At 37.1% G+C, this 27,556-nt stretch overlaps 2 protein-coding genes across 2 annotated transcripts; both read right to left on the reverse strand.

Moving 5' to 3' along the window:
• Positions 1-1,380: 1,380 nt before the first annotated feature.
• On the reverse strand, positions 1,381-3,132 carry LOC104210901 (bidirectional sugar transporter SWEET12-like). The gene is made up of 6 exons (XM_009759863.2): positions 2,972-3,132; positions 2,787-2,823; positions 2,468-2,678; positions 2,189-2,350; positions 1,947-2,066; positions 1,381-1,859 (listed from the first exon to the last, which is right to left on the reverse strand). Exons 1-6 carry the CDS (start codon positions 3,015-3,017, stop codon positions 1,545-1,547), a joined length of 891 nt encoding a protein of 296 aa, XP_009758165.1. The 5' UTR covers positions 3,018-3,132; the 3' UTR covers positions 1,381-1,544.
• Positions 3,133-25,301: 22,169 nt separating this feature from the next.
• LOC104210902 (bidirectional sugar transporter SWEET12-like) lies at positions 25,302-26,848 on the reverse strand. The gene is made up of 6 exons (XM_009759864.2): positions 26,778-26,848; positions 26,591-26,627; positions 26,284-26,494; positions 26,005-26,166; positions 25,764-25,883; positions 25,302-25,676 (listed from the first exon to the last, which is right to left on the reverse strand). Exons 1-6 carry the CDS (start codon positions 26,821-26,823, stop codon positions 25,362-25,364), a joined length of 891 nt encoding a protein of 296 aa, XP_009758166.1. The 5' UTR covers positions 26,824-26,848; the 3' UTR covers positions 25,302-25,361.
• Between the last annotated feature and the right edge of the window lie 708 nt (positions 26,849-27,556).

Here is a 27,556-nt window from a genome sequence, read left to right on the forward strand (position 1 = left end):
CGTAAAGAGACCATCACAATAAATATTTTTAAATTATAATACATAATTATCTAACTAATATGACAAAATTGATCATTTGTATAAGTTTTGGTGGTGTCCTTTTATTTTAAATTCATGTATTATGCTAATGTAAGTAATATTTTTCTGCATTTAGACGATTGTTGTATAATTATACATAAAATTTCTCTCATTAATTAAATTTTATTATTCCTTCATATAAATAATGTTTAAATCATCACGTGTCATTATTAACGTGCAACGCACGTACATAGGTATACTAGTTAATTTTTTAATGCGTGAACAACTATATTTCTTTTTAAAGATAGATGAATTTTATAGTGTCGTGGAATTAAATTTTTGTTAGTAATCTTTAGCAAGGAACAAAAAGCCAATGGGACAACCATTAACGTCGGAAAGAGACTTTGCATAAGACTTTAAACACATTATAACGAAATTCATATTCAATTTGAATTTGGGATTCACTTTAGATATCTTTTAGTCCTACTTTTTCTTAATCTACACGACTTGAAAACTAACTGATAAAATATTGAGAAACAGAGCAAAGCTGGGACGAGGAAGACTAGTTAAGCCGACGGGAATTCCATTTTAATAAAATAAGTGAACAATAATGCGGAGAGTACTGCTACCTCGAATTATTTACTTTACGTGTGTATTTAGGAAAATTTTGGTAGTCGTAAGTATCTATTACCTAGATGCGGAAAAAGATTTGAAGCTTATTACTTCAAAATTTTAGTACTTGTAAGTTGTAAGTTAATTGGATTCTAATTTAATAATGTGTACATTTTCAATAAATTTTTTAAGACAAAGCTGTGTATGAACATAAGTTACAGGTCCGACCGAACCTGTAACCCGTATTCTAGCTATATCCCTGCCTTGACTCATGTATTAATATACAAATTAATTATATATACTGACAATGCAATTTTTTACCACAATTTAATCGAGTGTAGTAGGTTGCTCTTCTATTTTTCATGTTACTATATAAGGCTTTTCATGAAAATTTATCTGTTGTTATAGATGAACTAATTAAACCTGATGGTGTAAAATACACTGATAGTGCATAGAAAAACTTAAACTCGATAATATTGAACTGAATTCTATGCACGTTGCATGCTTGCATTAAAGCCATGAACGAGAAATGGCTATTTGTGTGAACAGTCATACTGCAACAAATGCAGATATTGTGACACAAGATGCAACTGAAGATATCTGCTTGCGCACGTGCTCAAATTTGATGTAACGACATTATCGACCATGTAAAACGTGATGAAATAATTTGTCCAATTAACAAAAGGATTAGTACTTTTTACTGGTGGTAGAGCATAAAAACGATAGAATTCAAGTTTAACGCAAATGAAGTTGAATAAAAATGTATTTTATTGCTACCACAATCAATGACTGACAGCTATGTTTTCTGCATTAAGACGGCTATTTTCTAAATAGAAAGCTAATTACTACTTAGAATAATTAATGTGTACAAACACGTAAGGAGTTAGAACAGAGTAAATCAAAGTAATCACTTCTTAGGCTTCGGCAGTTTGCAGCTTGGGCATATTCTCAACTTTAGCTGCTTCAACTCCACATGTAGAATTATGCAGACACGAAGCCACGTGAATTTTTCCTGAGGAAATTAGTGAACCAAGCTTTACAATGTCAATAATATGTTCCTCTGTGAGTTCTGGAAGCTTCTGATTATTGTTCTCATCTACGATAATGACATGGTTTTGTATCTTCTCTGGAAGTTTCTGCTCCTTTAAAATGGCCTTCTCCTTTTTGTTGTATATTATATAGAGCACTATTTGGAGAATTCCTAGGATGAATCCCAATATGTTTGGAATCTACAATGACAAAGATGGAAGTAAATACATGAGAAGATTCAACATATATATTTCACGTAACATAAATACATTAAGTATAGAACTTACAGCAATGTTAATGTCTTTTACGAGAAGACCATAGAAGAACCACATGACAGCACTTAATGTGAGGAAAACGGATAGGAGAAGTGGCATGTATTCCACACTCTTTGTTTTTATTACTTGTCTCTACATAAAATTAGAAAAATAAATAATTAAGCATTATCTTCATGCATGGAAAAGCAGGGGAATAAATGAAGACGACTATATAAGTTTTGAAATAGGTGAAATATTTGTACATAAAAACTCACCACAATGCCCAAGGGTGCTACAAACACACACAAGGAAAATACAAGGCAAATCCATCCAACTGCTTGACCACGAGCGGCACCTTTGAATAGAAATTGCGTAACAAGGACAATAACGCCAAAGCCACCCACCACTGATAATAAGAGCATCTTTAGAGTTTGGACCTGGAATAAATAAATTGTTAAGAGCAAAGTATATTTTCTTCCGCTAAGAAAAGAAACGAATAAAAATAAATCCTATTATGTAATAGAAGAAATATCCAATTTCTTGCAAAACCATACCCTGGCTTTCTTTGGTGCGTAGAAAAGGTAGAAACCGACGTAGATAGTTTCAATGAAGCAGCCAAAAGAGTTTATGGTGATGATAAGGGTCGTGTTTGTCTTGAGAAAAGCATAATAAATCCAAAGCATGGAACTGAAGAGAGCAACCACATATGGAATTGATTGATAGCCTTCTGTTGATTTCTTCTTGTAAATTTTATAAAACGTGGGCCTGCAAGTGTGAAGTTATATTATATATATAGTATTAGTCAAATTATAATTAAGCCGATATATAAGGGAAAAAAATTATATTAAAAAGTATAAGCAAATGGAGACTCACAGTGGAGAAAGAAACACAATGAATGAGATAATGTTACCTGCAAATTGCCAAACGGAAAAAGGAAAGAAAGACGAAGAGTTATTTACGCTAGAAAGTAAATAAGTACTTAACAAAGAGTTGTGCATGCAAATGATTTAATAAATGTTATGTTAATTACTTATGGAGGAAAATAGGTTTGTATTTACCAAGGACACCAAAAGCAAAAGCCCAGTGACCAGAAATACCCGGCATCTCTCTCTTTTTTTATTTTTTATTTTTTATATATATGTTTCTAGCCAAAGAATTGAAAATTTCTAGCACTCTGTCTCTCACCCACAATGCTAGAGTTGCACAAGTACTACTTGACACTGAAATAAGGAGAGCTTTGGTCGATATATATAGGTAGGGGGTGGGAAAGTGGGTGCAACAGAAGAAGAACTTTTGTACTACAATAAAGTGTATATTTTATTTGGACAAATATTTTATTCTGAAATGCAAAAGAGCACTCTGAAGAGGGAAGGTGCAATGGCAATATCCCAGGATGCTCCTTTATTATGTCATCCACCAATCCTCAATTGCACTATGGCTTAAAACACATGCGTTAATTTTTTTTTCGGAGGGGATTTCATTTTAATGAATTTATATAGAAAGTGAGCTCCTAATCAGCTAAAAAACAATTCAGAAATGATGGAAGGACCAATTATTGCCTGCCATTTGGCATCAATAATGTAGGAGATCAGTTTGCTGCAATGACCGAAGAAATTCAGGATATGCTTCCCTTTGCTTTGCTTCAGTAGGTTCATCTTTTCCTAGTGGGCTGTCATTAACTTATCGATCTCTATAGTTATAAAGGAATACACGCATTCAATTTCTTTGTTTCTTATATATTTGAGCGCATCAAAATAGACTGAGCCAATAAATAGATAGGGCTATAATCCGTCGAATATTTTGCTTGGGTTACAATGGAAATGTCAACTTGGACTAAGCAATGGGTTATAATTTAGCGTGTCCAATTCAAAAGCTTTTTCCATTTGTGTGTTCTTTTATACTTTGTTTAATTATCAAATGAGACTAATAGATTAATAATCTTTTCTTTATTTATTACGATTATTTCAAGCAAATCAAGCTCCAACATAATTATTTTCTATGTTTTGATAAGTTTTCTTATGGATCAATTTAGGCTACATATGCAACTCAGTTGGCCCAAGCTTTAGATGAGCTGAATTGAACTATGCCCAAAATGATTCGCCAATAAACATACGGCTAGCCAACTTGTCCAAGTCTGGATGAATTAGGCTAAGGGGAGGAGGCAGAACCCGAGCAATTGTTCGGACGAACTCGTTAGCTTTTGTTCAAGCAGTGTATTTATGTTAAGATTTTCAATAAATATATAAAAATAATATCAAATTTAAAATCCAATCATTAACACTTGAAATCATTATTCGAAAATTCAGAACCCATAAAATTAAAAATCATAACTCCGCTCCTAATTAGGCTGGTTATAATTTCACGAGAAATATTTGACACGGGTACATGTATATACATTACTACTATGTTTTTCTATGCATGGAAAGGGTCAAATGTTGAACCAAAAAAGAAAAGCAAAAGGAATGGTTCAAATTGACAGAAATACAGAAATAGAGTTTATTAATTTTGTTACGCTCGATAACTTTTGTTGGTAGGTACTTTATTCTGTTATACAAAAGTTATTAATATAACATATACGCATTGGCACTGTTTCAATGATTGAACGCGTTCAAAAAATAAAATCCTTCTTCTCTTACTTTATAATATAAAGTTACTTCTCTTGCTTTAATCTTATCATGTGCATACATCGCTTGCCTGATATTGGTTTATGATAAAAATGAAAAAGACGTTAGTTTTATAAAGTAATTAAGATTAAACAATTGAGAGATGGAGAACCAAAGGTGCATTTCATTTCTTCTAAATTGAGTGGAAGACTCTAATTTCTCTACTTATATTAAAAATGGTCCTCCCCACTACACATTAAGGATGCATGTAATGTATCCTTTTTACTACTTAAACCTAATTTAACTTTTAACAGAAAGTTATATGTCATTTTAAAATCGTGACCAATTACTTCTAGCTCTCTCATTGGATGTATGTCGTCGGCGTTGCCGAGTAATTGAAATTAAAAGTGAATGAGCCTAACACGGTTAAAATTTTATTTGGTTAATAGACCTAAATAATTTGCTTATATTAACACCGTGTTTCCCGTTCTTCTTGTGACGAATTATAGATATTATACTGAATAAAACATCATGATTTAACATGAAGTAGTTTGGAATAATATGTTTTGGTCAATTTATATGAGACGACCAACCTTAGTTAATACTTCAATCTAAGTAACAAGTACATAGCCTCAAAATTTGTATCATCTATGTGTTTCGGCCAAATAGAACCCTTTTTAATTTGCATGCTTAAGAAACATTAGTAAATGGCATCAAGAATCTAGGTTATACCCTAACCAACATGAAGTAAATAGGGTATTAAGAGTTAAACAAGACGAAAGAGATTGGTTAACATATTAATTAGCATCTTACGCCTAATTTAATGTGAGTCACAACTTAAGAAATAAATTTGTTATAAAAAGTTTTGTTAATTTTAGTCTAATATTACATTTGTTCTAGAAAGAATGTATTATTTATGTATTAGTCCATTAAAAAAAGAATTACTTTTTAAATTTAATTTGAAAATAATTTACTGACAAGCGTTTATAACCACATAAATGTATACACTGTTAAACTTGACATACAAGTAATAGTACCATAATAATGAAAAGAATAAAGCAAAATTCACTTAGGACCAGCCCTTTCTTGGAGGCTTTCGAGCATTTGAGATCAATCAATTCAGTGGAAAAATTTGCAATAAAAAATTTGACGGCTCCCCTTATGTTTTGAAAAGATAATTTAGGGCTCAATTCTTTTATTATAGAAAAGGCTGAATCTTTAACTGGTCAAGAGGCTTTCTATTTATGACCTATAGTAAAAATTGCAATAAAAATTTTGACGGCTTCCCTTGTGTTCTGAAAAGATAATTTAGGGCTCAAATTTTTATTGCAGAAAAGGCTGAATCTTTAACTGGTGAGTGACTTTCTATTTATAACCTATACTTTTGGCGACTTTTATTAGTTTATAGAGATACACTGCAATGCAATACAAGTTTTCTTTTGGCCCTTGATACCTAAGAAAAGTGTATGTCCACTGTCGAGTATCCTTTTGTTTTGACTGGAATATATATTCGATTTTTGACTATTGAACAACACGAGATTTCGTAATTATGGGTTGCCAAAATTTTCTAAACTGTTGATTTTGTCTGAAAAGGTTAAACTTCAACCACTATACTCGGGTGGTCGAGTGTTTTAGTATTAAAATGATACATCTTTTTTTGTATTTATATTTAAAATAAATGAGTCTATTTATAGAGTAAATTTACATAGACACGTCCTTTAGTATTATTTAGAGGGAAAAAATTCAATTTTTCCTCTAAACTATTCGACGGAAGAAAAATCCCTATCATAATTTTTAGTTTATTATATATTTGAAACAATTGAACTATAAACTTCCATTTTACATTATGATAAAATTTTATTGCCACATAACTTCCAAAATGTCTTCTCTAGTTTGAGAAATATCAATTGTTTTCTTATGCAAAAAGTTGAAAATATTACTTCTTTAGCTAGACTTCGACACAAAGAGCCTCAACTATAATACTACTTATCTTTTCAGAGAAAGTTTTAATATATTTATATGAAAATCGAAAACCTAACAAGATAAGTTTAAGTTTAAACTTGTCTGAGATAATTAACTTTAGTTTTCTAATTAAAAAATATTTAACTATGTAATAATACATGTGCAACCAAAAATAATATTGGAATTACAAACCGTAAATAAACTTTAACCTGTGACAAATGTATCTGTGTATAAGCAATATTAAATAAATAGACGAGTGATAAAACTTCGAACGTATCTCGCGAGTTATTTATTTTGTAAACGGTATATTAAACCTACTTTCAGAATTAAGCCAAAAAAGGGTGCTTCACTATAGACGTATATATAGTTCACTAACATTTTTGTGAAGTTCATAGTCTTAAAACATAAAGGTGAGAAAAAGACTCCACTCTATGTTTATATTTGCATAGTTATGGGCGATCTATGTTAAAATATGCTTATTCCTCACGCAAGTCAAGGCTGTTATGTTTCTCTTTGTCTACTAATTTCAGTCAATAAGTTGGCAGCGTTTCTGAAATATAAAAAAGAGCGAGATAATTAAGATTTTCTCCAGGATTGAACTTACGAAATGTGCGCTCAATTTACGACTATAAGCTATTTCAGAAAAGTACATAGCTTGGATGAAAACCAAAAATCACAGCAATAGGCTTTGGTTAGATATCACCAAGTTGATCTTCATAACAAAATTAACTTTAGGAATTTGCCAACGATATGTATTCAGATTTAGATAATATTCATTTTGGCCACGGATGACATTGTCGGAGTGAGTTAGATAGTGCAAAGATAAATAATAGGGAAAATTTACACAGTATAGTCGGTACCCAAAATAATAGCCGGCAAATATATCTTTTTTGTACATTAATATATAATATGCATAGAACAAACGTGTTTATGAATAATCAATGTATGGCTTTTTTTATATATTTAACTATATGTTGTGTACGAATAAAATCGGGTATAAAAGTTACCCCCGATTTTCCGTTGAGAAGTGAGGAACAATGCTACTTGTCACTAGCTCGAGTAAGGCCGAGGGTGCCTGCAGACCGGAACCAGGAGCGTACAGATGACACGTCAGGAATCGATCATGGTTGAACCCGGAGAGATTCCAACTCGAGTAATACGAAGAACCGAGAGTAAAGGAAGAAACGGTTAAAGAAGACAAATGGAGAGTTGAAATATCCGCCATCAACCGAATATTACGACACGGATCACGCTCGGTATTGGCTGTAGATCGTGTTTTCATGAGAGAAAAGTATGGAAAGGATTTTTATCTTATTTAGATACATGGTTTGTATAAGAATTTAAACATGAAAATTAGTAGAAATTGTGAGTTTTGGGTAAAAGACCTAAAAAGTGATATTTTGAATTTTACCACGAATCTGGGCATAAAATTGAAAGTAAATTATATATTTGAGTTCGTGAGGTTATGAGTAAAGTTTATCTTCGAAATTTTTTGGAATCCGAGGACGTGGGCCCGAGGGCGATTTTTGTCAACTTTTCGAGCGGAGTTGGGAATTTATATAAATTGAATTGTTATGAGTATTAGGGTATATTTTTATTGATTTTCCCATTATTTGGCTAGTTTTGGAGCGTTGGGTATCGGTTTGAGTCGTCGAAAGGGTTTGGAAGCCGGTTATAGAATTTCGAAGCGAGGTAAGTCTCCTTTCTAACCTTGTAAGAGAGAATTATCCCCATAGGTGAAATGATTGAATATGTGCTCCTATTTGTGGGGGCTACGTACGCAAGAGGCAAATATATCTTTTTTAGTTTTCATCCAAAGTTAAAATTTCCCTACTACATAAGGGGGAGAGCCTTTTCATTTTCCGGGTCACTGTTAGCATGCATATCAAAGCAATAAAGTTTATTTTTAGTTTTCAACAATTGTTCAAGTGTTTTTCAGCCGTTCTTCCATCTAGTTGCAACCGAGCCCTATTCCGAGGGCTCGACTGAAACCAATCTTTAACGTTTGCATCTAACGCCAGGCTTAATTACTTCACTACACTTGGTTTTATCGTTTTATTTCTTTTTTAGTTTAGTTATTTACTGTTCTTTAATCATTCGTGTTGAATTAAACCATGTATCCTTTAAATCGCATATAAATTTAATTGTTATCCATTTTAAGGGCAAACAGTTTAGTACCCACCGTTAAGCTAAGGATAATAGTGGTGATTTAATACGAATCTTTATAACACACTCTATTTTACAGTTCGTTTTTGAAATTTGATTTCAGGATTATTTAATATATCAAACCCCCTATGTGCTCACTTAAGTGTTGAAGCCGAATCAGGACACTACGATGAAAATAACAACGTGGTGCCAAGCAACAACATACCCCCTGTCGACCCCAATGGCATTTCGATTGCTGATCCAGTTGATGCTAATTACATAGGTTGCTATCAACATCAACTTACCAACTAATCCCTATAACAGACAATCCCGAGGAGAGTTTATGAGTGAAATTTTTTTGTTGAATGGAGGTGAGTGCAAAGGCTTCTTTGATTAGGAAATGCACGCTCTTCTTTTGTTATTAAGGCCCCTTCCCCCCTGAGTTCAAGATGTCCCTTCCGCTTCTCTATGGTCGCCCCTGAGCTAGGGTGCTTGGGTGTGAAGGGGGGAGGGTCACGACGAAACAAGGGAATGAAAGGCCTCTTTGCATTGGATGCTCTTTAACCTCCCTGCAATGATGGCTCTGTTGTCTTGGGGAGTGTTGAAGGTTTATTTTCACGGGGCGCCTCGGCCATCGGCTCGTAAGGCACTCAAAGGGGGAGGTGATAGAGTTAGCTTGCATTTGATTTTTGAGATGCTACAAGCTCAGCAAATTGTCATAGCACAACTCCAGAGTCAAAATCACACACACAATATGGCTGAACCCGAATAGGTCGGTGAAGACACTCGGAGGGAAGGACGGATTGTCACAGAACCTGACGGGTCTGGATCGAAGGAAACATACGAGGTGATGAAGATGCTCGGGCAGTGACAAAGCTGGTGGAATTCGGCGAAAGGAAGATAGAGGCAAACGACAAGAAAGTAGAAACTTACAACTCCAACGTCGATCAGATTCCGGGAAAACCTCTGATATTGAAGGGACCAGATTCAAAAACAGTGATTCAAAAGCCATTCACCCGAGCGCGACACCAAAGCCAATTTCAAAAGGTTCTGAATGTCCGATATTCCCAAATACAACGGGACCACAGATCCAAACGAGCACGTGACCTCCTACACATACGCAATAAAAGGCAACAAACTTGAGGATGACGAGATCGAGTCGGTATTGCTGAAGAAATTCGGGGAAACCTTGTCCAAGGGAGCAATGATAGGTTATCATAACTTTCCTCCAAATTCTATTGATTCATTTGCTATGCTTGCAGATGCCTTTGTTAAAGCCCACAGTGGCGCTATTAAAGTAGAGACAAGGAAATCAGATTTGTTCGAAATCAAGCAAAGGGACAACGAGATGCTTAGGGAATTTGTGTCAAGATTCCAGATGGAACGAATGGACATCCCCCTAGTTGCAGATGATTGGGCTGTTCAGGCATTTACTCAAGGGCTCAACCCCCGAAGTTCGATTGCGTCTTAACAACTAAAGCAAAATTTGGTATAGTACCCAGCGGTTACCTGGGCCGATGTCCACAACAGGTACCAGTCAAAGATTAGAGTCGAGGACGACCAAGACTGATACCAGCCTTACAACTTAGACAGAAGGGAAACAACCCCAGTCACTATTCGAACAAGAACGATAGAAGAAATGATCAGGGTCCAAGTATTTGAGGGTTCGTGAGTAGAAACGGTTTCGACAGATCATCCGGGGTCAGAGATGCATAACTTCAATGTGAATGCAACAAGTATAGTTTCAACTATCGATCGCATCAAGGAGACCAAGTGGCCTTGGCCACTCCAGTCCGATCATGCATAGAGGGATCACAATTTGATATACAAGTATCACGGTACTCACGGGCATAGAACCGAGGATTGTAGACAGTTAAGGGAAGAAGTGGCTCATCTGTTTAACAATGGGCAACATCGGGAATTCTTAAGTGAGCAGGTCAAAAACCATTTCAAAAATAGGGATGCCAAAAAGCAGATCGAGCAGGAAAAACATCAACATGTGATTAACATGATTATCGGAGGAGCAGATGTTCCACAATGATCAATGATAAAACACACCAAAGTTTCTATCACACGAGAAAAACAAACTCGAGATTATGTTCTGGAAGGATCCATCTCGTTTAATGACAAGGACACTGAGGGTGTCATCCAACCTCACAACGATGCAATGGTAATATCTGTACTTATTAATAAATCTCGAGTTAAGCGTGTGTTAATTGATCCAGGTAGCTCAACCAATATCATCAGATGGAGAGTTGTGGAACAACTGGGGCTGTTGGATCAGATCATACCAGTAGTTCGAGTATGGAATGGGTTCAATATGGCAAGCGATACAACGAAGGATGAAATCACCCTACCGGTCAGCACATCTAATCCACTCCCAATCCACACTCAACAATGGTGGAAGAAGTCGTTAGAAGAATAGTCCCCAACTATAAGTCGGGGTCGATTTCCTCGGGGAGCTAAGAATGGGTGTTAAAGTGTAAGTTGATGCGTATAGAAGAAATAACTTAAATATACTTCCAAACAAGTTGGTTTTGAAAATTACTTCTATAAACTATACTACCAATACATAACTAGAGAAATGAAACTAGAAATTGGTTAATTGTTTTTGGTTGTTTTCAAATAGGTAAAAAGCCTAGGGATGTAACCTTCGCCTAGGTGTTAGCCTCATGAGTTAATTATATTAACACTTGTTTTAGTGATTGGGGTGTATTATAGCTCTTAATTCTAAATTATCCGCTCAAAACCTCTCGGTCATAGAGCGATTTTGTCCAATTTGGCTTTCTCAAACTCAAATGGGTATCAAACCAAATAGTTAATATGATTTTAAGTCGGGTTTTCCCTATCTCTAGTTCAAACCCTTTAATTAAGCTAATCAAAAGCTTAACCAGCCCAATTTTTTGTTAGCCAAGTTTTCTTAGACTAAGTCTCTCTTTCTCAAATAAAGACCAAGTCAAAATGGCATGAATCAATGTTTGCAACCAATAATTATAAAATTAAAACATGAACAAGGCTAAATAACAAATACACAATCATAAACAAGCATTACCCATAAGGTTTATGCACTAGAGTTGGGTCACAACCCTAGTAAATGTCTAGCTACTTATAGTAGAAACTGAAGAAAATAACGAAGAAACACTAATTAAAGCCATAATATAAAATTAAAATGATAAACTATTATGTTTTTAACCCAAATTGGTCAGAAATTATCCAAAGTAGTAAACTACAACGGCTACAGCTAAAAAAACTACCAAACTTGACCAAAAAATGATTCTTGTCTACTTATCGTGGCTCAAAATTTGCTGACAAAAATGCCCTTCGGGAGGTTATGCCGACCAACAATTTCATGTGCGGTCCACACTTTGCTCGAGTCTACAGGTAGAGGGATTCTGCAGCCACACAATTTGACCTGCGGCTGCACTTCAGCTTCGTGGCTGTATAATTTTATGTGTGGTTCGCACTTCTGGCAAGGCTTCAGTCTTGGTCATTTTGCACACTCTTTAAACTTTCTGAATTCTTTTTAGTGTAACCATGTTCTGTGGCTGAACAAATTTTATGCGGTCCACACTTCTCTCCAATCAACCTCTGAGCTTCAACAGCAGATCTGCGGCCGCAGAGAAAATTCTGCGGCCCGCACTTTTCTCTACGGCCGTAGAGAAAATTCTGCGGCCCGCACTTTTATCTACGGCCGCAGAAATACTTCTGCGGACCGTATTTTTGGTCTGCTGCACCCGTTCTTGCCTTATGAGCCGGAACACTCCTTTTTGAGTTGGATTTCTTTATTAGAGTCCAAATCTCCAATATTCTTATAATTTGCACATTTTCATTAGTTTTGGAAACATAAATCAATACTTTCGGACTAAAACTAAAGCAAAAGGTACTAATATGTGGTCAAAATACACACTTATCAACTCCCCCAAACTTAAGTCTTTGCTTGTCTTCAAGCAAATAGATTAGTCCCACCTCCTTAGAGTGAAAGGTTATTTCAGCGAGTCAATGGCAAGCCATTCATACTCAGTTGGGACCAATAATTTTCCACACTACTCATGCATTATCAATAAGGTGACAAATCAAGTATCATGCACATATAGTTCTAATGTGACATTTACGCTTCAAGAATTGACTTTACTCATGTAGGACTCTTGTTCTATCATATAAATCATGGTGGACTCCAAACTCTTCCTCCTTTACCTTCCATTTGCCAAGCTCACTTCAAAAGTTAGCACTCAATCTTAAGATCAATGAAAGGTTCACTCTTCTCTCATAAAACAATGTCACAAGTATAGCTTCAAGTACCGTAGGCTTTTCCCTCATGTAGATCATCACTAATGTAAGTTCGCTCGGTTCGAAATCAAGTAGGACTTCTTTCGGGTTGTAATGAAGGCTTTTGGATTGGGGTAGGATACCACATGGGTAAGTGGTTACACCTTTCCTTAAACACTCCACATTTTCATTTCTTGGCTCACATTTACCAATTCTTAGAGACATTCTTTTTTTTTCTTGGGGGTTAGAGAGACTTGACATCACTCTTTCTTGTTCATTTCATTCTTTTTCTCCCTTGATGATCATGTTAGGGATAATTACCTCTTTTTAATTCCAACAACCCTTCCTTTTATTCTCTTTCTTGCATTTTCTCTTTTTGTTCTTTTTCTTTTCTTTCCTTCCTTTTTCATAGAGATCATTTCTTTTCTCTTCTAGGTGCCTTGATACCTCTTTCAAATTCCTCAACTCTCCCCCAAAACATATGACTTACTTATTTCACAAGAGTGTTAAGTAAGGTCCTGGTGCCAAGAGAGGATCACGAGAAAATAGGTAAAAACTTATATCGTGGTTATCAAATGAGAACGGCTAGAGGCTCAAAGAAGGTTGACTAGGGATAGTGACATTGGTTGGCAATAGAAAGCATAAACGGACCAAGAAAAGCATATAATCATTTTCCAAACCAAGCAAAACTTAGGATTAAAGCACATTCGGGACAAGTTTTAGACCATTTGCACGGGTACTTGGACTAGCAACAAATCACCTCATCCCTCATGCAACTAGACCGTAAAAAAGGATAGAGTCGAGAGCCTAAAACGACCACAATCAAGTTAAAGATCACTTTGGTCCAATAAACCACTCGACGATTACCAAAGTCAACTCAAGAGTCTCAAAGTCACTAACTAGAGCTATTTTTCTTTCAAAAACCTTGGTTCAAACCATAAGCACGTAGTTAAGTGTGTTGGTACCAAATGAAGCATGAATAACTCTTTTTTTAGAATGACTTGATTAGGCCTTTTATTCATTACTATTACTATTATTATTCCCTAAACATAAAAACGGACTCGTTCCCTTAAGAAGGTTGTCACGCTATCCATCATTGAGACAAGTCACCCGGTTCACACAAAACTACCTTTGGAAAGAACCGTGACATTAAGAAAACCAAAAACTTATTATTCATACTACTATAAAGAACATAAAAAGAAGCTACTACCAAAACAAAATCTAAAGTGGAAAATTAAAGAAGCTAATGAACAATAACTACTAAAGATAGATAAACAAAAAATAAGAACACAAACAGAATAATTCAATTATTACAGTCCAAATATATCCAAATGTATCAGTCAACCAATAAAATCCACCCCTCCCCTCCCCCCCCCCCCGAATAAAAGTAAGTATTATCCCCAATGCTTAACAAAATAAGAGTGAAAAGAGAGGGGACGGAGAAAACTCCCTAAACATCCTTGGACATCTCAATGCCCCCAACAACATCATCGCCCGTTGGGTTAGCCAACTCTATCTCATCATCATCATCATATTCGGGAGTGGCAGAGTATCAAACATTGCACGCACTGCCTCGACAATGTCGACAACAAGGCATGGCTCATCAGACTGGCCAGCTGGTGCAACTGGTGCAGTTGGTATAGATGGATCAGGGGCGGACTGGTCTGGGTAAAGTAGCATGTCAAATGGAAAATTCCTAGCTGTTGCAAGTCGGGTCACCTCCCTCCTAAGCTTATCCACTGATCTCTTGCTTACCTGGGATTTCCTCTTCTTCTTTACTTCCTTGGTCAATTCCTCAATAACCTACACGTGTTGTACCAGAGTGTCCATGATCATCTTCTAGTTGTCCAGAATCTTTTGCAACTTTTCATCAAGATCAGTGGAGACTTGTGATGCCTATGTAGATGAATGCGCTGCACTAGTACATATATCTCAGACAACTTTGAAGTAGCTATCTGTATCCAGTTGTTGAGACTCGCCAATGTTTGGAGACTCGTAGAGCAGATAATGGAGCTCTAAGCGTGGGCACTAGCCTTGGAGCTGTAGCAGGGGCTGCCTTGGGGGATGTGGTTGGACCTGAAAATGGTGGCGGAGGCATAGCAGCAACAATAGAAGAGGGCTCAGCAGAGGTAGATAGAATGTCAGCTGTCCTAGAGACTACCACTATCGACTCATTAGACTGGCCTGTGGTGGTAGAAAGCTGATCTCTCTTCTTTGGGTTGGTCGAATCCATCAATGAGTACCAGTCAAACGGCTTCTTTGGCTTCACCTTTGTATCATATGATCTCGGCTCTACCTTTGCATCAGTAGGGTACTCTGTAATAGTGTTGGGATAAAGGTAGGTCGTGTTGGTCTGGTGTGCTACCAATGAAATATTGGCTGACATCACGACACCCACATTAATTGGGTACCCGCCCATAATAGAATCAACTAGAACAGCTCGTGGAATAGGAATACGGGTCTCATTATAGAATGGATCAAGTCTGCTACACATAAAAGGCTGCCATCCATTCGCCTCAAAGCTCAATATGTACTGCTGAATGAGAACCCTAGTAGTGATCCATGGTGGTAGTGGCCCTGGTGGTGCTAAGATCTCCGCTAGCCATGGTCGGACTTCTTCTTTCATAGTGCACTTCTCTAGGTACTCTTTCGGCTGTAAGTCCTCAAACCCCAAGTACGCATTTAGCGTGTGCTGATCAAACCTCACCTTGAGGTTACGTACTTTGGTCACCTTCGTTCCCTTCTTGATGTGAGAAATGTTGGCGTAGAACTCTCAGACAAGGTACTCATTGGCATCTTCAACACATCCAACCCTTTCTTGCTCTGAACTGCCTCAACACTACCAGTTGTATTTATCCAAATCCTTCAACAGAAACTGCTGCTCATGTGTTAGGGATCTTGCGGCCACCACATACGCAAGTCAGTGAAGGCAGCCAAGCTAACGAACCTATCCTCCTATATCTCCTTCTTCTTTGATCTCTCCACACCAGTGGATGTACCCTCACCCCCTTTACCATCATCAGAGATATTCTATATAGTCTGCGCAACTGTGTCTGGGGCAGCTGTTGGCTCAAAGGTTGGCTAGCACTTTTTGACCCCTTGGAAGTGTTGTGAGATGAAGAGGCCTCATCCATGAGCTAAAATCTCCCCTATGGCCTAGATTGTGTGATTGATTTCTCCTCTGGAATAAAGGCAGAGTTGCCCTCAGAAGCTTTCCTAGATGGGACATAGGAGCTAGAATCAGAGAGGTTTGCACCCTTCCCTTTGCCTGCAGTGGCCTTCTTTTAGATGGTTTTAGGCTGGCCAAGGGGCAAGGTACCTCTACCTCGACCCCTAGAAGACTCATCTCTGCCTTTTTGGTTTCGCTGCGGCCACGCGATCAAACCATTGTCTGTACCAAAACAAAGAAGTTTTTTAATTTCCAGCTATCATTCAACACATTCAAGACTTATGTTGGCAAGGGAGAACATTGTGGACACAGTGAGGTTACTACGAAAACAACATGCTGTAGGATTGGGGAATTATGGACAGCATATTTTTTATGTGCGACCGTAGACAGGGAGTGCGGACTACACAATTGCAAGTGCGGCCGCACTTCTGACAAGTAAACATCAGAGGCTCAGAAGCCCCCTCTCTAAATCAATGCGGAGGCTGTTTTGCGGCCATAGAGTGAATCTGCAGTCCGAACATTTTTAAGTACCTCTCTTAGATTTCTATGGCCTGCACAATTAACATGCAGCTGCAGAAGTACTTGCCTTCACCAAGCTGCCCAAAACACAAAACTATGGACTATACAAATTAAAGTGCGACCACAAATTTCAAAAATTATGAACTGGGTGACATTTTGTACTTAGATTTTGCAATTACTTGTACAAATTGGTATGGCAACATGCTATGAATATGAAATTCACTAACCCAGCCCATTAGTGAATGTATTATCAACTACCCATTTCAAATCTACCCTATATGGATACATGGATGAACTCTAATAACAGATGGCCTAAAAAGAAACTAAAATTTCAAAAATTAAACTAACATAAAAATGTAACATGAAATGAAGCATACCAGATAGAGTGAGTGCACAAGGTGTATAAGCACAGGTAGGTATATGTGCGGGACAATGAAAATCTCTTAGGAAACTTTGTAGTGTAACAGTGATCGTGAGGAGAGTGAAAAGTTTAAAATAACCACAAAAGTTCTATTTATACTAAGAGTCTTGAGAGGGAAAAAGGGTCGAGTGCAGCCGCACAATTCCATGTGCAGTCCGTACTCTATCACATGGGTCTGCCTTCTCTGAGCTTAATGTGCGGTCCGCACATTTTTGACTGCGGCCGCAGATTTCCATTTACGGTCGCAGATTGGCCCTACACTGACAGGCTCAAACTTCAGAGAGTTTTCAATTTCACACCTTGGCAAGCTTTCAATTGTGTGGTTCGCATGTGAAATGTGCAGCCATGAATGTACTTCTGCTGTGGCTCATAGAATTGTGCGGTCCACACAAATAAAGTATGGTCTGCAGATCCTTCAACACTTAGCCATTTTTTAGTTCACCCTTCTTGCAAGTCACACTCAACCCTGTAGCACACTTCAAATCAAGTTAGAACACAAATAACATCTAACTACAAGAGAAAAAGGAAAAGAACATGGGTTGCCTCCCAAGAAGCACCTGATTTAACGTCACGACACGATGCAGTGTCGAAACACCCTCAAGTGAAGTAAATGACCGCCATCACGTGGATATCTCCAACCTTGCCAAGTAGTGCTTCACCCGGCGAACATTGACTCGAAATATTTCATTGTTTTTATTCTTCAAGTCAAATGCACCAAAGGGTGTCACACCAACAAATTCAAATGGACCGTTCCACTTGGATTTTAGCTTTCCGGGAAATATTCTCAACCTTGAGTTAAAGAACAATACAAGATCGTCTACCTTGAACTCTTTGTTCCAAATGTATATGTCTTGAATATATTTCATCTTTTCTTTGTACAAAGATGAGCTCGCATAAGCATAGAACCGAAACTCATCCAATTCATTCAAATGTGTAACCCGCAAGTTAGCGGCTACATCCCAATCAAGATTTAGTTTCCCTAGAGCCCACATTGCTTTGTACTATAGTTCCACCGGAAAATGACAAGATTTTCCGAACACCAACCAGTATGGAGGCCGATAGGTGTTTTGTAAGCCGTCCGATAAGCCCATAATGCATTATCAAGCTTCTTGGACCAATCCGTCTGACTAGTATTCACCCTTTTAGACAAGATACTCTTTGTCTCCTGGTTGGAGACTTCCACTTGCCCACAAGCTTGTGGGTGATAGGGAGTCGTAACCTTATGATTAACACCATACTTGCTAAGTAAAGTGTCATAAGCTTTGTTGCAAAAGTGTAACTCCCCATCGCTTATGATTGCACGTGGAGTACCAAATCCTGAAAAGATATTCTTCTTCAAGAAAGCCACTACACTTCTCGCCTCATTGTTGGGTGAAGCAATGACCTCAACCCATTTGGACACATAATCCACCACGATCAAGATATAGGTGTTTCCACAAGATCTCACAAAAGGTCCGATAAAGTCAATGCCGTAAACATCGAAAATATCAATCTCCAAGATGGTTGTGAGAGGTATTTCATTTTCTTTGAGATTCTACCGGCCTGTTGACATTGATCATATCTTTTCACCAAATTACTAGCATTTTTGTAAAGAGTAGGCCAATACAAATCACAACAAAGCACTTTGGCCGCCGTTCTTGCCCCACCACGATGACCATCATATGGTGAAGAATGACAAGCCCCAAGAATATCACCTTGCTCTTGTTCCAGTACACACCTCCTAATCACCCCATTCGTACAAATCCGAAAAAGATATGGTTTATCCCAATAATAATCTTGACAATATCTTTTGAGCTTCTTCTTTTGGTTTGAAGAGAACTCATCCGGAATGATTCCACTCACAAGAAAATTTGCCAAGTCCGCGAACCATGGAACCTCTTTCATTGAAATTGCCAAAAGCTGCTCATCGGGAAATGAGTCATTATTTCAAGGCCTCCCATCCTCCTCAAATGAGATAAGTGGTCTGCCACTTGGTTTTCACTACCTTTCATATCTTGGATATCAATATCAAATTCTTGCAACAAGAGCACCTATCTCATCAACCGAGCTTTGTAATCCCTTTTTCTTATAAGATAACGAAGCGTCGCATGGTCCATGTGGACAATAACTTTGGCACCCATCAAGTACGGGCTGAACTTCTCAGTTGCAAACACAATATCAAGGAATTGTTTCTCCATAATGGTATAATTGACTTGGGAACTATTCCTGGTCTTACCAACATAGTAGACTGGATGGAAAATCTTGTTGATACGTTGCTCCAAAATAGCCCCAACCGCTACGTCACTTGCATCACACATGAATTCAAAAAGCACACTCCAATTAGGAGCGGTAATGATAGGAATTGTTGTCAACTTGAGCTTCAATAACTCAGAAGCCCTCATGAAATCATCTTTAAAATTGAACTTGACATCTTTCTCAAGGAGCTTGCATAATGGGTTCACCATTTAGAGAAATCTTTGATAAAGCGTCGGTAAAAACCCGAATGGCCTAGAAAACTCTGCACACCCTTCACTGAAGTTGGTGGTGGAAGTTTAGAAATCACCTCAATCTTTGCTTTGTTAACTTCAATTCCATTCCTTGAGATTTTATGTCCAACGATAATACCTTCCTCAACCATGAAATGACATTTCTCACAATTGAGTACCAAGTTGGTTTGTTCACATCTAGCCAATACTTTGTCCAAATCTGCAAGACAATCATCAAAGCACTCCCCTACCACCGAGAAGTCATCCATGAAAACTTTAAGGTAGTACTCTATTATGTCCGTGAAAATAACCATCATACATCGTTGAAAAGTTGTCGGTGCATTGCACAAACCAAATAATATCCTCTTGAAAGCAAAAGTACCATAGGGACATATAAAGGTTATTTTTTCTTGATCTTCCGGAGCAATGAGAATTTGGTTGTAGCCCGAGTAACCATCAAGAAAGCAATAGAAAGCACGTTCGGACAATCTATCGAGCATTTGATCTAAGAAAGGAAGTGGAAAGTGATCCTTCCTTGTCACTTCTTTTAGCTATCGATAATCCATACAAACCCTCCAATTGGTCACCGTTCTTGTAGCAATAAATTCTTTCTTATCATTGGTAACCACCATCATGCCCCCTTCTTTGGGACACATTAAACCAGAGATGTCCATAAACTATCAGAGATGGGGTAGACAACCCCGACATCCAACCACTTGATAATATCTTTCTTGACAACTTCTTGCATAGCCTCATTGTGTCTTCTTTGATGTTCAATGGACAGTTAGTACCATCATCAAACTTGATCTTATGCATGAAAAAAGTGGGGCTTATACCCCGAATATCTGCCATAGTCCACCCAATATCCTTCTTCCTCTTTTGTAACACTTCCAATATGGAATCAACCTGCACATTAGTCAGACAAGAAGAAAGATTAACTAGTAAAGTAGAATAAGGGCCAAGAAATTCATACAGAAGGTGTGGAGGCAATGGCTTTAACTCCAAAGTAGGTAGCTCTTCAATAGAAGGCTTTGTAGGAGGAGTCTTCCTTTTTTCAAGATACAAAGATGATTTTCGGTTTGCATGGTTGTATGACAACATTCCTTGTAAAGAGTTCACGCATTCCATGAAACCGTCCATCTCGACATCATCAAAATTAAGCAAAATGGCCTCCAACATATCACCAACATTGATAGTAGCACTTGTATCATCAACAATAACATCGATCACCAAGTCCAGAAAAGAACACACCTTATTGCTATTTGGTTGCCACATGGACTTAGGCACATGGAATACCACTTTTTCATCACCAACCCAGAAAGTGAGTTCTCTGGCTGCTACATTACAAAGAGCCTTACCCGTAGCAAGGAAAGATCTCCCAAGTCAGGAGAAACTTCAAAAGTTCCCACTAAACACTGGTTTACAGGTAGAGGAGAAGGCTATGAAGGATAAAATTCAGAAGGTCGAGCTATTTAGCAAGGATGTTTCTTCAGTAGAGCACTAAAGCAACTTGGTTTAGGGTAAGAGATGATAACACTAGATACTTTTTCTTAGTAATTAAGCACATGAAGCTAATGCAGGCAGTCACACAATTACAAGACCATAATGATCAAATGCAGTATAAACCAAATACTATAGCAGACATTTTTGTTGATTACTATAAGAAGTTATTGGGTGAGCAGGGAGAATGTAAAGGAGGTATAGTCCACTGGTTCTTGGAGAATGGGTACAGGTTGAATTCCAATCAACAAATGCAACTGTTGGGATATATACTGATAAAGAAGTAAAAGAAGCAATGTGGGGCATCAATGTGAATAAAAGTTCAGGATCAGATGGGTTTGGAAGTGATTTTTTCAAGGAATCTTGGGATATTGTGGGCTTAGATGTGACTGAGGTAGTATTGAAGTTTCTTAGAAATGGGAAACACTCAAGCAAATAAATGCTACTGTAATTACATTGATCCCAAAGGTTGCCAATTCTTAAATGCTGGCCAGTTCAGGCCCATCTCATACTGTAATATAGTATATAAGTGCATTTCAAAGATTCTATGCAAAATATTGAAGCAAGTATCGCCACACCTAGTGAATAAATCACATTCTACATTTGTGCAAGGTAGATCATTGGTACATAATGTCATTATATGCCATGACCTTTTGAGGCACTACCAAAGGAAGACTACTCCTAGGTGCTTAATGAAGATAGACCTAAGGAAGGCCTATGACATGGTTAGATGGGATTTCTTAGCATAGATGATACAAGGATTTGGTTTTTCGAGCAGCTTCACACAACTAGTTATGATATGTGTGACCACTACTTTTTCAGTCAAAGTGAATTGTACAAGACATGGGTATTTTGAAGGAAAGAGTGGCCTGTGTCAAGCGGACCCAATCTCTCCATTGTTAATTGTCATGGTCATGGAGTACCTCTCAAGAATTCTAAATAGGATGAGCCAGCTACCAGACTTTAGATTTCACCCAATGTGTAAAAGACAAAAGCTTACACATTTAGTTTTTGCTGATGATCTAATAATCGTCCGTAAAGCAAATGATAGCTCAGTGAAGAGTGTCATGGAAGCATTGTACCACTTTTCAGAGGTATCTGGGCTAGTGGCCAACATTGACAAATCACACATATTCATAGCAGGAGTTGATGAGGAGACAAAAACAAGAATAGTTCAAACGATTGGCTTCACCCTGATAACCTTTCCTATCAGATGGGTTTGGAAGTGATTTTTTTAAGGAATCTTGGGATATTGTGGGCTTAGATGTGACTGAGGTAGTATTGAAGTTTCTTAGAAATGGGAAACACTCAAGCAAATAAATGCTACTGTAATTACATTGATCCCAAAGGTTACCAATTCTTAAATGTTGGCCAGTTCAGGCCCATCTCATACTGTAATATAGTATATAAGTGCATTTCAAAGATTCTATGCAAAATATTGAAGCAAGTATCGCCACAACTAGTGAATAAATCACATGCTACATTTGTGCAAGGTAGATCATTGGTACATAATGTCATTATATGCCATGACCTTTTGAGGCACTACCAAAGGAAGACTACTCCTAGGTGCTTAATGAAGATAGACCTAAGGAAGGCCTATGACATGGTTAGATGGGATTTCTTAGCATAGATGATACAAGGATTTGGTTTTTCGAGCAGCTTCACACAACTAGTTATGATATGTGTGACCACTACTTTTTCAGTCAAAGTGAATGGTACAAGACATGGGTATTTTGAAGGAAAGAGTGGCTTGTGTCAAGCGGACCCAATTTCTCCATTGTTAATTGTCATGGTCATGGAGTACCTCTCAAGAATTCTAAATAGGATGAGCCAGCTACCAGACTTTAGATTTCACCCAATGTGTAAAAGACAAAAGCTTACACATTTAGTTTTTGCTGATGATCTAATAATCTTCCGTAAAGCAAATGATAGCTCAGTGAAGAGTGTCATGGAAGCATTTCACCACTTTTCAGAGGTATCTGGGCTAGTGGCCAACATTGACAAATCACACATATTCATAGCAGGAGTTGATGAGGAGACAAAAACAAGAATAGTTCAAACGATTAGCTTCACCCTGATAACTTTTCCTATCAGATACTTGGGCCTTCCTCTATCCCCCAAAAAGTGGAATAAGATGGAGCGTCACCAATTGATTGTCAAGATCACAGAGAAAATTAGGGCAACTTCTGCAAGACATCTATCCTATGCTGAGAAGCTGCATGTAATAAATTTTGTACTATTCTCAGTTCATAATTTGTGGGGTACAGTATTTATGTTGCCTCAAAGTGTGTTGAATGAGGTAGATAGGAAGTGCAGGGTGTTTTTATGGGGAAGCTCAGAAGAGAAGAAGAAATTATCTTTAGTTGCATAGGAAAAAATTTGCAAACCTAAAAAGCACGGTGATTTAAATGTAAAAGGATGTAAGAACTGCAATAAAGCTTCTGTAGGTAAAATGATTTGGTTGATTATGGAAAAAATTGATAACCTATGGGTAAAATGGGTACATGGTCTCTATATGAACAATGGGGTGGACTTCTGGAATCGCATACCTCAGGCTAATAGTAGTTGATATTGGAAGAGGCTACACAAACTGAAGTTGTGCATGGTGAATTGGTACAGGAATGGAAGATATAGTCTGAATGCAAATGGTAAATATTCAGTCATGCAATGATACCTAAAACTAATTGGGGACACACCAAAAATGGAAATTGCAGAGTTAGTGCGGAACAGAATCAGTCTACCAAAACATAGGTTCATCCTGTGGTTGGTTGTTCAAGGTAGGCTATTGACAAAGAAAAAGATGTTGACAATGGGACTACAATGTGAAAATACTGCGTGTGTACTGTGTGGTGGAGCTGGAATGGAGAGTGCTACACATCTTTTTTCTAATTGTGTATGGTCTATGCAGCTATGGGAAATGTTGAACCAATGAAGTGGTACCAGACTTCAGCAGCAGGATGCTCTACAATCCTTAAGCAGAATACAGAGTAGGAGATGGAGTGTGATGAAGAAGAGCATTATCGCAGCAGTGTATGGAGCGGGCTTATATCAGATTTGGCAGGCAAAAAACCTGGAAGATGTTTAGGAAATCTACTGTACAGGGTAATATCACAGTGCAACAGATTCAAAGTGTAATTAGAGAAAGAGTGGACATGATAAAGAATTCAAAACGAGCTAGGAAGGCTAGATACATAATACATAGGTTATGTAACTAGGGATAGATACTGGACGTCGTAGATGGGTTAATTTGTTTGAACTTTTTTACTGAGGCTTTTCCCGGAATCACCAGGTAAAGTGCTCTCTCTTTGTAAATCTAAATTTGTTTGACGGACTGGTAATACAATTTCACATTTATTACCAAAAAAATGTTTTATTGCATGGAAAACTAGAATTTACTGTAAGAGGATTAAAAAAATTGTGCTCTTTATCGGTAGCTTTAAAGCAAGGAAAAAAAAAAAGAAGCCCATGGGACAACTATTAACGTCACAAGGAGACTTTGCATAAGACTTTGAACGCATTATTCTTGCTCATGAACGACACTCATATTCAATTTGAATTTGGGATTCACTTTAGATATCTTTTAGTCCTACTTTTTCTTAATCTACACCACTTTAAAACTAACTGATAAAATATTGAGAAACAGAGAAAAGCTGGGACGAGGAAGACTAGCTAAGCCGACAGAAATTTCTATTTTCTTAATAAAATAAGTGAATCATAATGCGGATACCGCGAATTATTTACTTTACGTGTGAATTTAGGAAAAATTTGGTAGCCTTAATTACCTATTAGCTAGTGGACTCAGCAAATTGTAAGCTCATCATTTGCACAACATTGTTTTTTTTTTATATATATATATTATTGAAATACAAAAAATTATTTTGTGAAGCTTGTCATGATGATTTTCCTATCGTGGTAAAGTGAACTTAACCTGATAATGTACTAGACAGTATATAGAACTTAAATGAGACTGAATATAGTAGTTCTACTTAAGTTGAAATGAATTCGATCCGCATTACATGCTTGCATTAAAGCCACAAACGAGAATGTCATATTGTAATAGATGCATGCATATGCGCGGGCTCAAATTTGATGTAACACCATTATCGATCATGTAAAACGTGATGAATAATACGTCTAATTAAAAAAAGGGCTACTTTTTACTGCTGATAGTGCATAAAAAAGATAGAAATCAAGTATAACGCAAATGAACTTGAATAAAAATATATTTTATTGCTACCACAATCAGTGACTGACATCTATGTTTTCTGCATTAAGACGACAATTTTCTAACTAGAAAGCTAATTACTACTTACTATAACAGGAAAATATGAGCTTAGAATAATTAATGTGTACAAACACGTAAGGAGTAAGAACAGAGTAAATCAAAGTAATCACTTCTTAGGCTTCGGCAGTTTGCAGCTTGGGCACCTTTTCAACTTTAGCTGCTTCACCTCCACATGTAGAATTATGCAGACACGAAGCCACGTGAATTTTTCCTGAGGAAATTAGTGAACCAAGCTTTACAATGTCAATAATCTGTTCCTCTGTAAGTTCTGGAAGCTTCTGATTATTGTTCTCATCTACGATAATGACATGGTTTTGTATCTTCTCTGAAAGTTTCTGCTCCTTTAAAATGGCCTTCTCCTTTTTATTGTATATTATATAGAGCACCATTTGGAAAATTCCAAGGATGAATCCCAATACGTTTGGAATCTACAATGATAAAGGAGGAAGTAAATACATGAGAAGATTCAACATACATATTTTACGTAACATAAACGCATTAAATATAGAACTTACAGCTATGTTAATGTCTTTTACGAGAAGACCATAGAAGAACCACATGACAGCACTTAATGTGAGGAAAACGGATAGGAGAAGTGGCATGTATTCCACACTCTTTGTTTTTATTACTTTTCTCTGCATAAAATGAGAAAAATCATCAGCATTATATTCTTCATGCATGGGAAAACAGGGGAAATAAATAAAGACGACTATATAAGTTTTGAAATAGGTGAAATATTTGTACGTAAAAACTCACCACAATGCCTAAGGGTGCTACAAACACACACAAGGAAAATACAAGGCAAATCCATCCAACTGCTTGACCACGAGCGGCACCTTTGAATAGAAATTGGGTAACAAGGACAATAACGCCAAAGCCACCCACCACTGATAATAAGAGCATCTTTACAGTTTGGACCTGCAATAAATAAATTGTTAAGAGCAAAGTATATTTTCTTCCGCTAAGAAAAGAAACGAATAAAAATAAATCCTATTATGTAATAGAAGAAATATTCAATTTCTTGCAAAACCATACCCTGGCTTTCTTTGGTGCGTAGAAAAGGTAGAAACCGACGTAGATAGTTTCAATGAAGCAGCCAAAGGAGTTTATGGTGATGATAAGGGTCGTGTTTGTCTTGAGAAATGCATAATAAATCCAAAGCATGGAACTAAAGAGTGCAACCACATATGGAATCGATTGATAGCCTTCAGTTGATTTCTTCTTGTAAATTTTATAAAACGTGGGCCTGCAGGTGTGAAATTATATAGTGTTAAGTCAGATTGTGATTAAGCCGACGGAAAAAAACAATAAAAAAAAAGTATAATAGCAAATGGAGACTCACAGAGGAGAAAGGAACACAATGAATGAGACAATGTTACCTGCAAATTGCCAGAAGGAAAAAAAGAAAGAAAAGACGAAGAGTTATTTACGCTAGAAAGTAAATAAGTACTTAACAAAGAGTGGTGCATGCAAATGATTTAATAAATGTTATGTTAATTACTTATGGAGGAAAACAGGTTTGTATTTACCAAGGACCCCAAAAGCAAAAGCCCAGTGACCAGAAATACCCGCCATCTCTTTTTTACTTTATTTTATGCTTCTAGCCAAAGAATTGAAAATCTCTAGCACTCTGTCTCTCACCCACAATGCTAGAGTTGCACAAGTACTATTTGACACTGAAATAAGGAGAGCTTGGTCGATATATTTATATAGGTTGGGGGTGGGAAAGTGGGTGCAACAGAAGAAGAACTTTTGTACTACAATAAAGTGTATATTTTATTCTAAAATGCAAAAGAGCACTCTGAAGAGGGAAGGTGCAATGCCTATATATCAGGTTGCTCTTTTATTATGTCATCCACCAATCCTTAGGGGCACTACAGCTTACAACTGATGTTTTTTTTTTTTTGGAGGGGTTTGATTTTAATGAATTTATATACAAAATGAACTCCTAATCAGCTAAAAAACAATTCAGAAATGATAGAAGAACAAATTATTGCCTGCCATTTGTTATCAATAATGTAGGGGCTATCCAGTTCTGGCTTTTGGATGCTGCTATTGTCTATTGAGGAGATCAATTTGCTGCAATGACCGAAGAAATTCAGGATATGCTTCCCTTTGCTTTGCTTCAGTAGGTTTATCTTTTTTTGGTGGGTTGTCATTAATTTATCGATCTCTGTAGTGTATACAGAAATATATAAACGCATTCAATTTTTTTCTGATTCATATATTTTTAAGTGAGTCAAAATTGATTGAGCCACTAAATGGATCAGGCTATAATCTGCCCAATGTTTTGCATGGGTCACAATGG

This window comes from Nicotiana sylvestris, chromosome 3, assembly GCF_000393655.2.
Source record: "Nicotiana sylvestris chromosome 3, ASM39365v2, whole genome shotgun sequence".
Classification (NCBI taxonomy): Eukaryota; Viridiplantae; Streptophyta; class Magnoliopsida; order Solanales; family Solanaceae; genus Nicotiana; species Nicotiana sylvestris.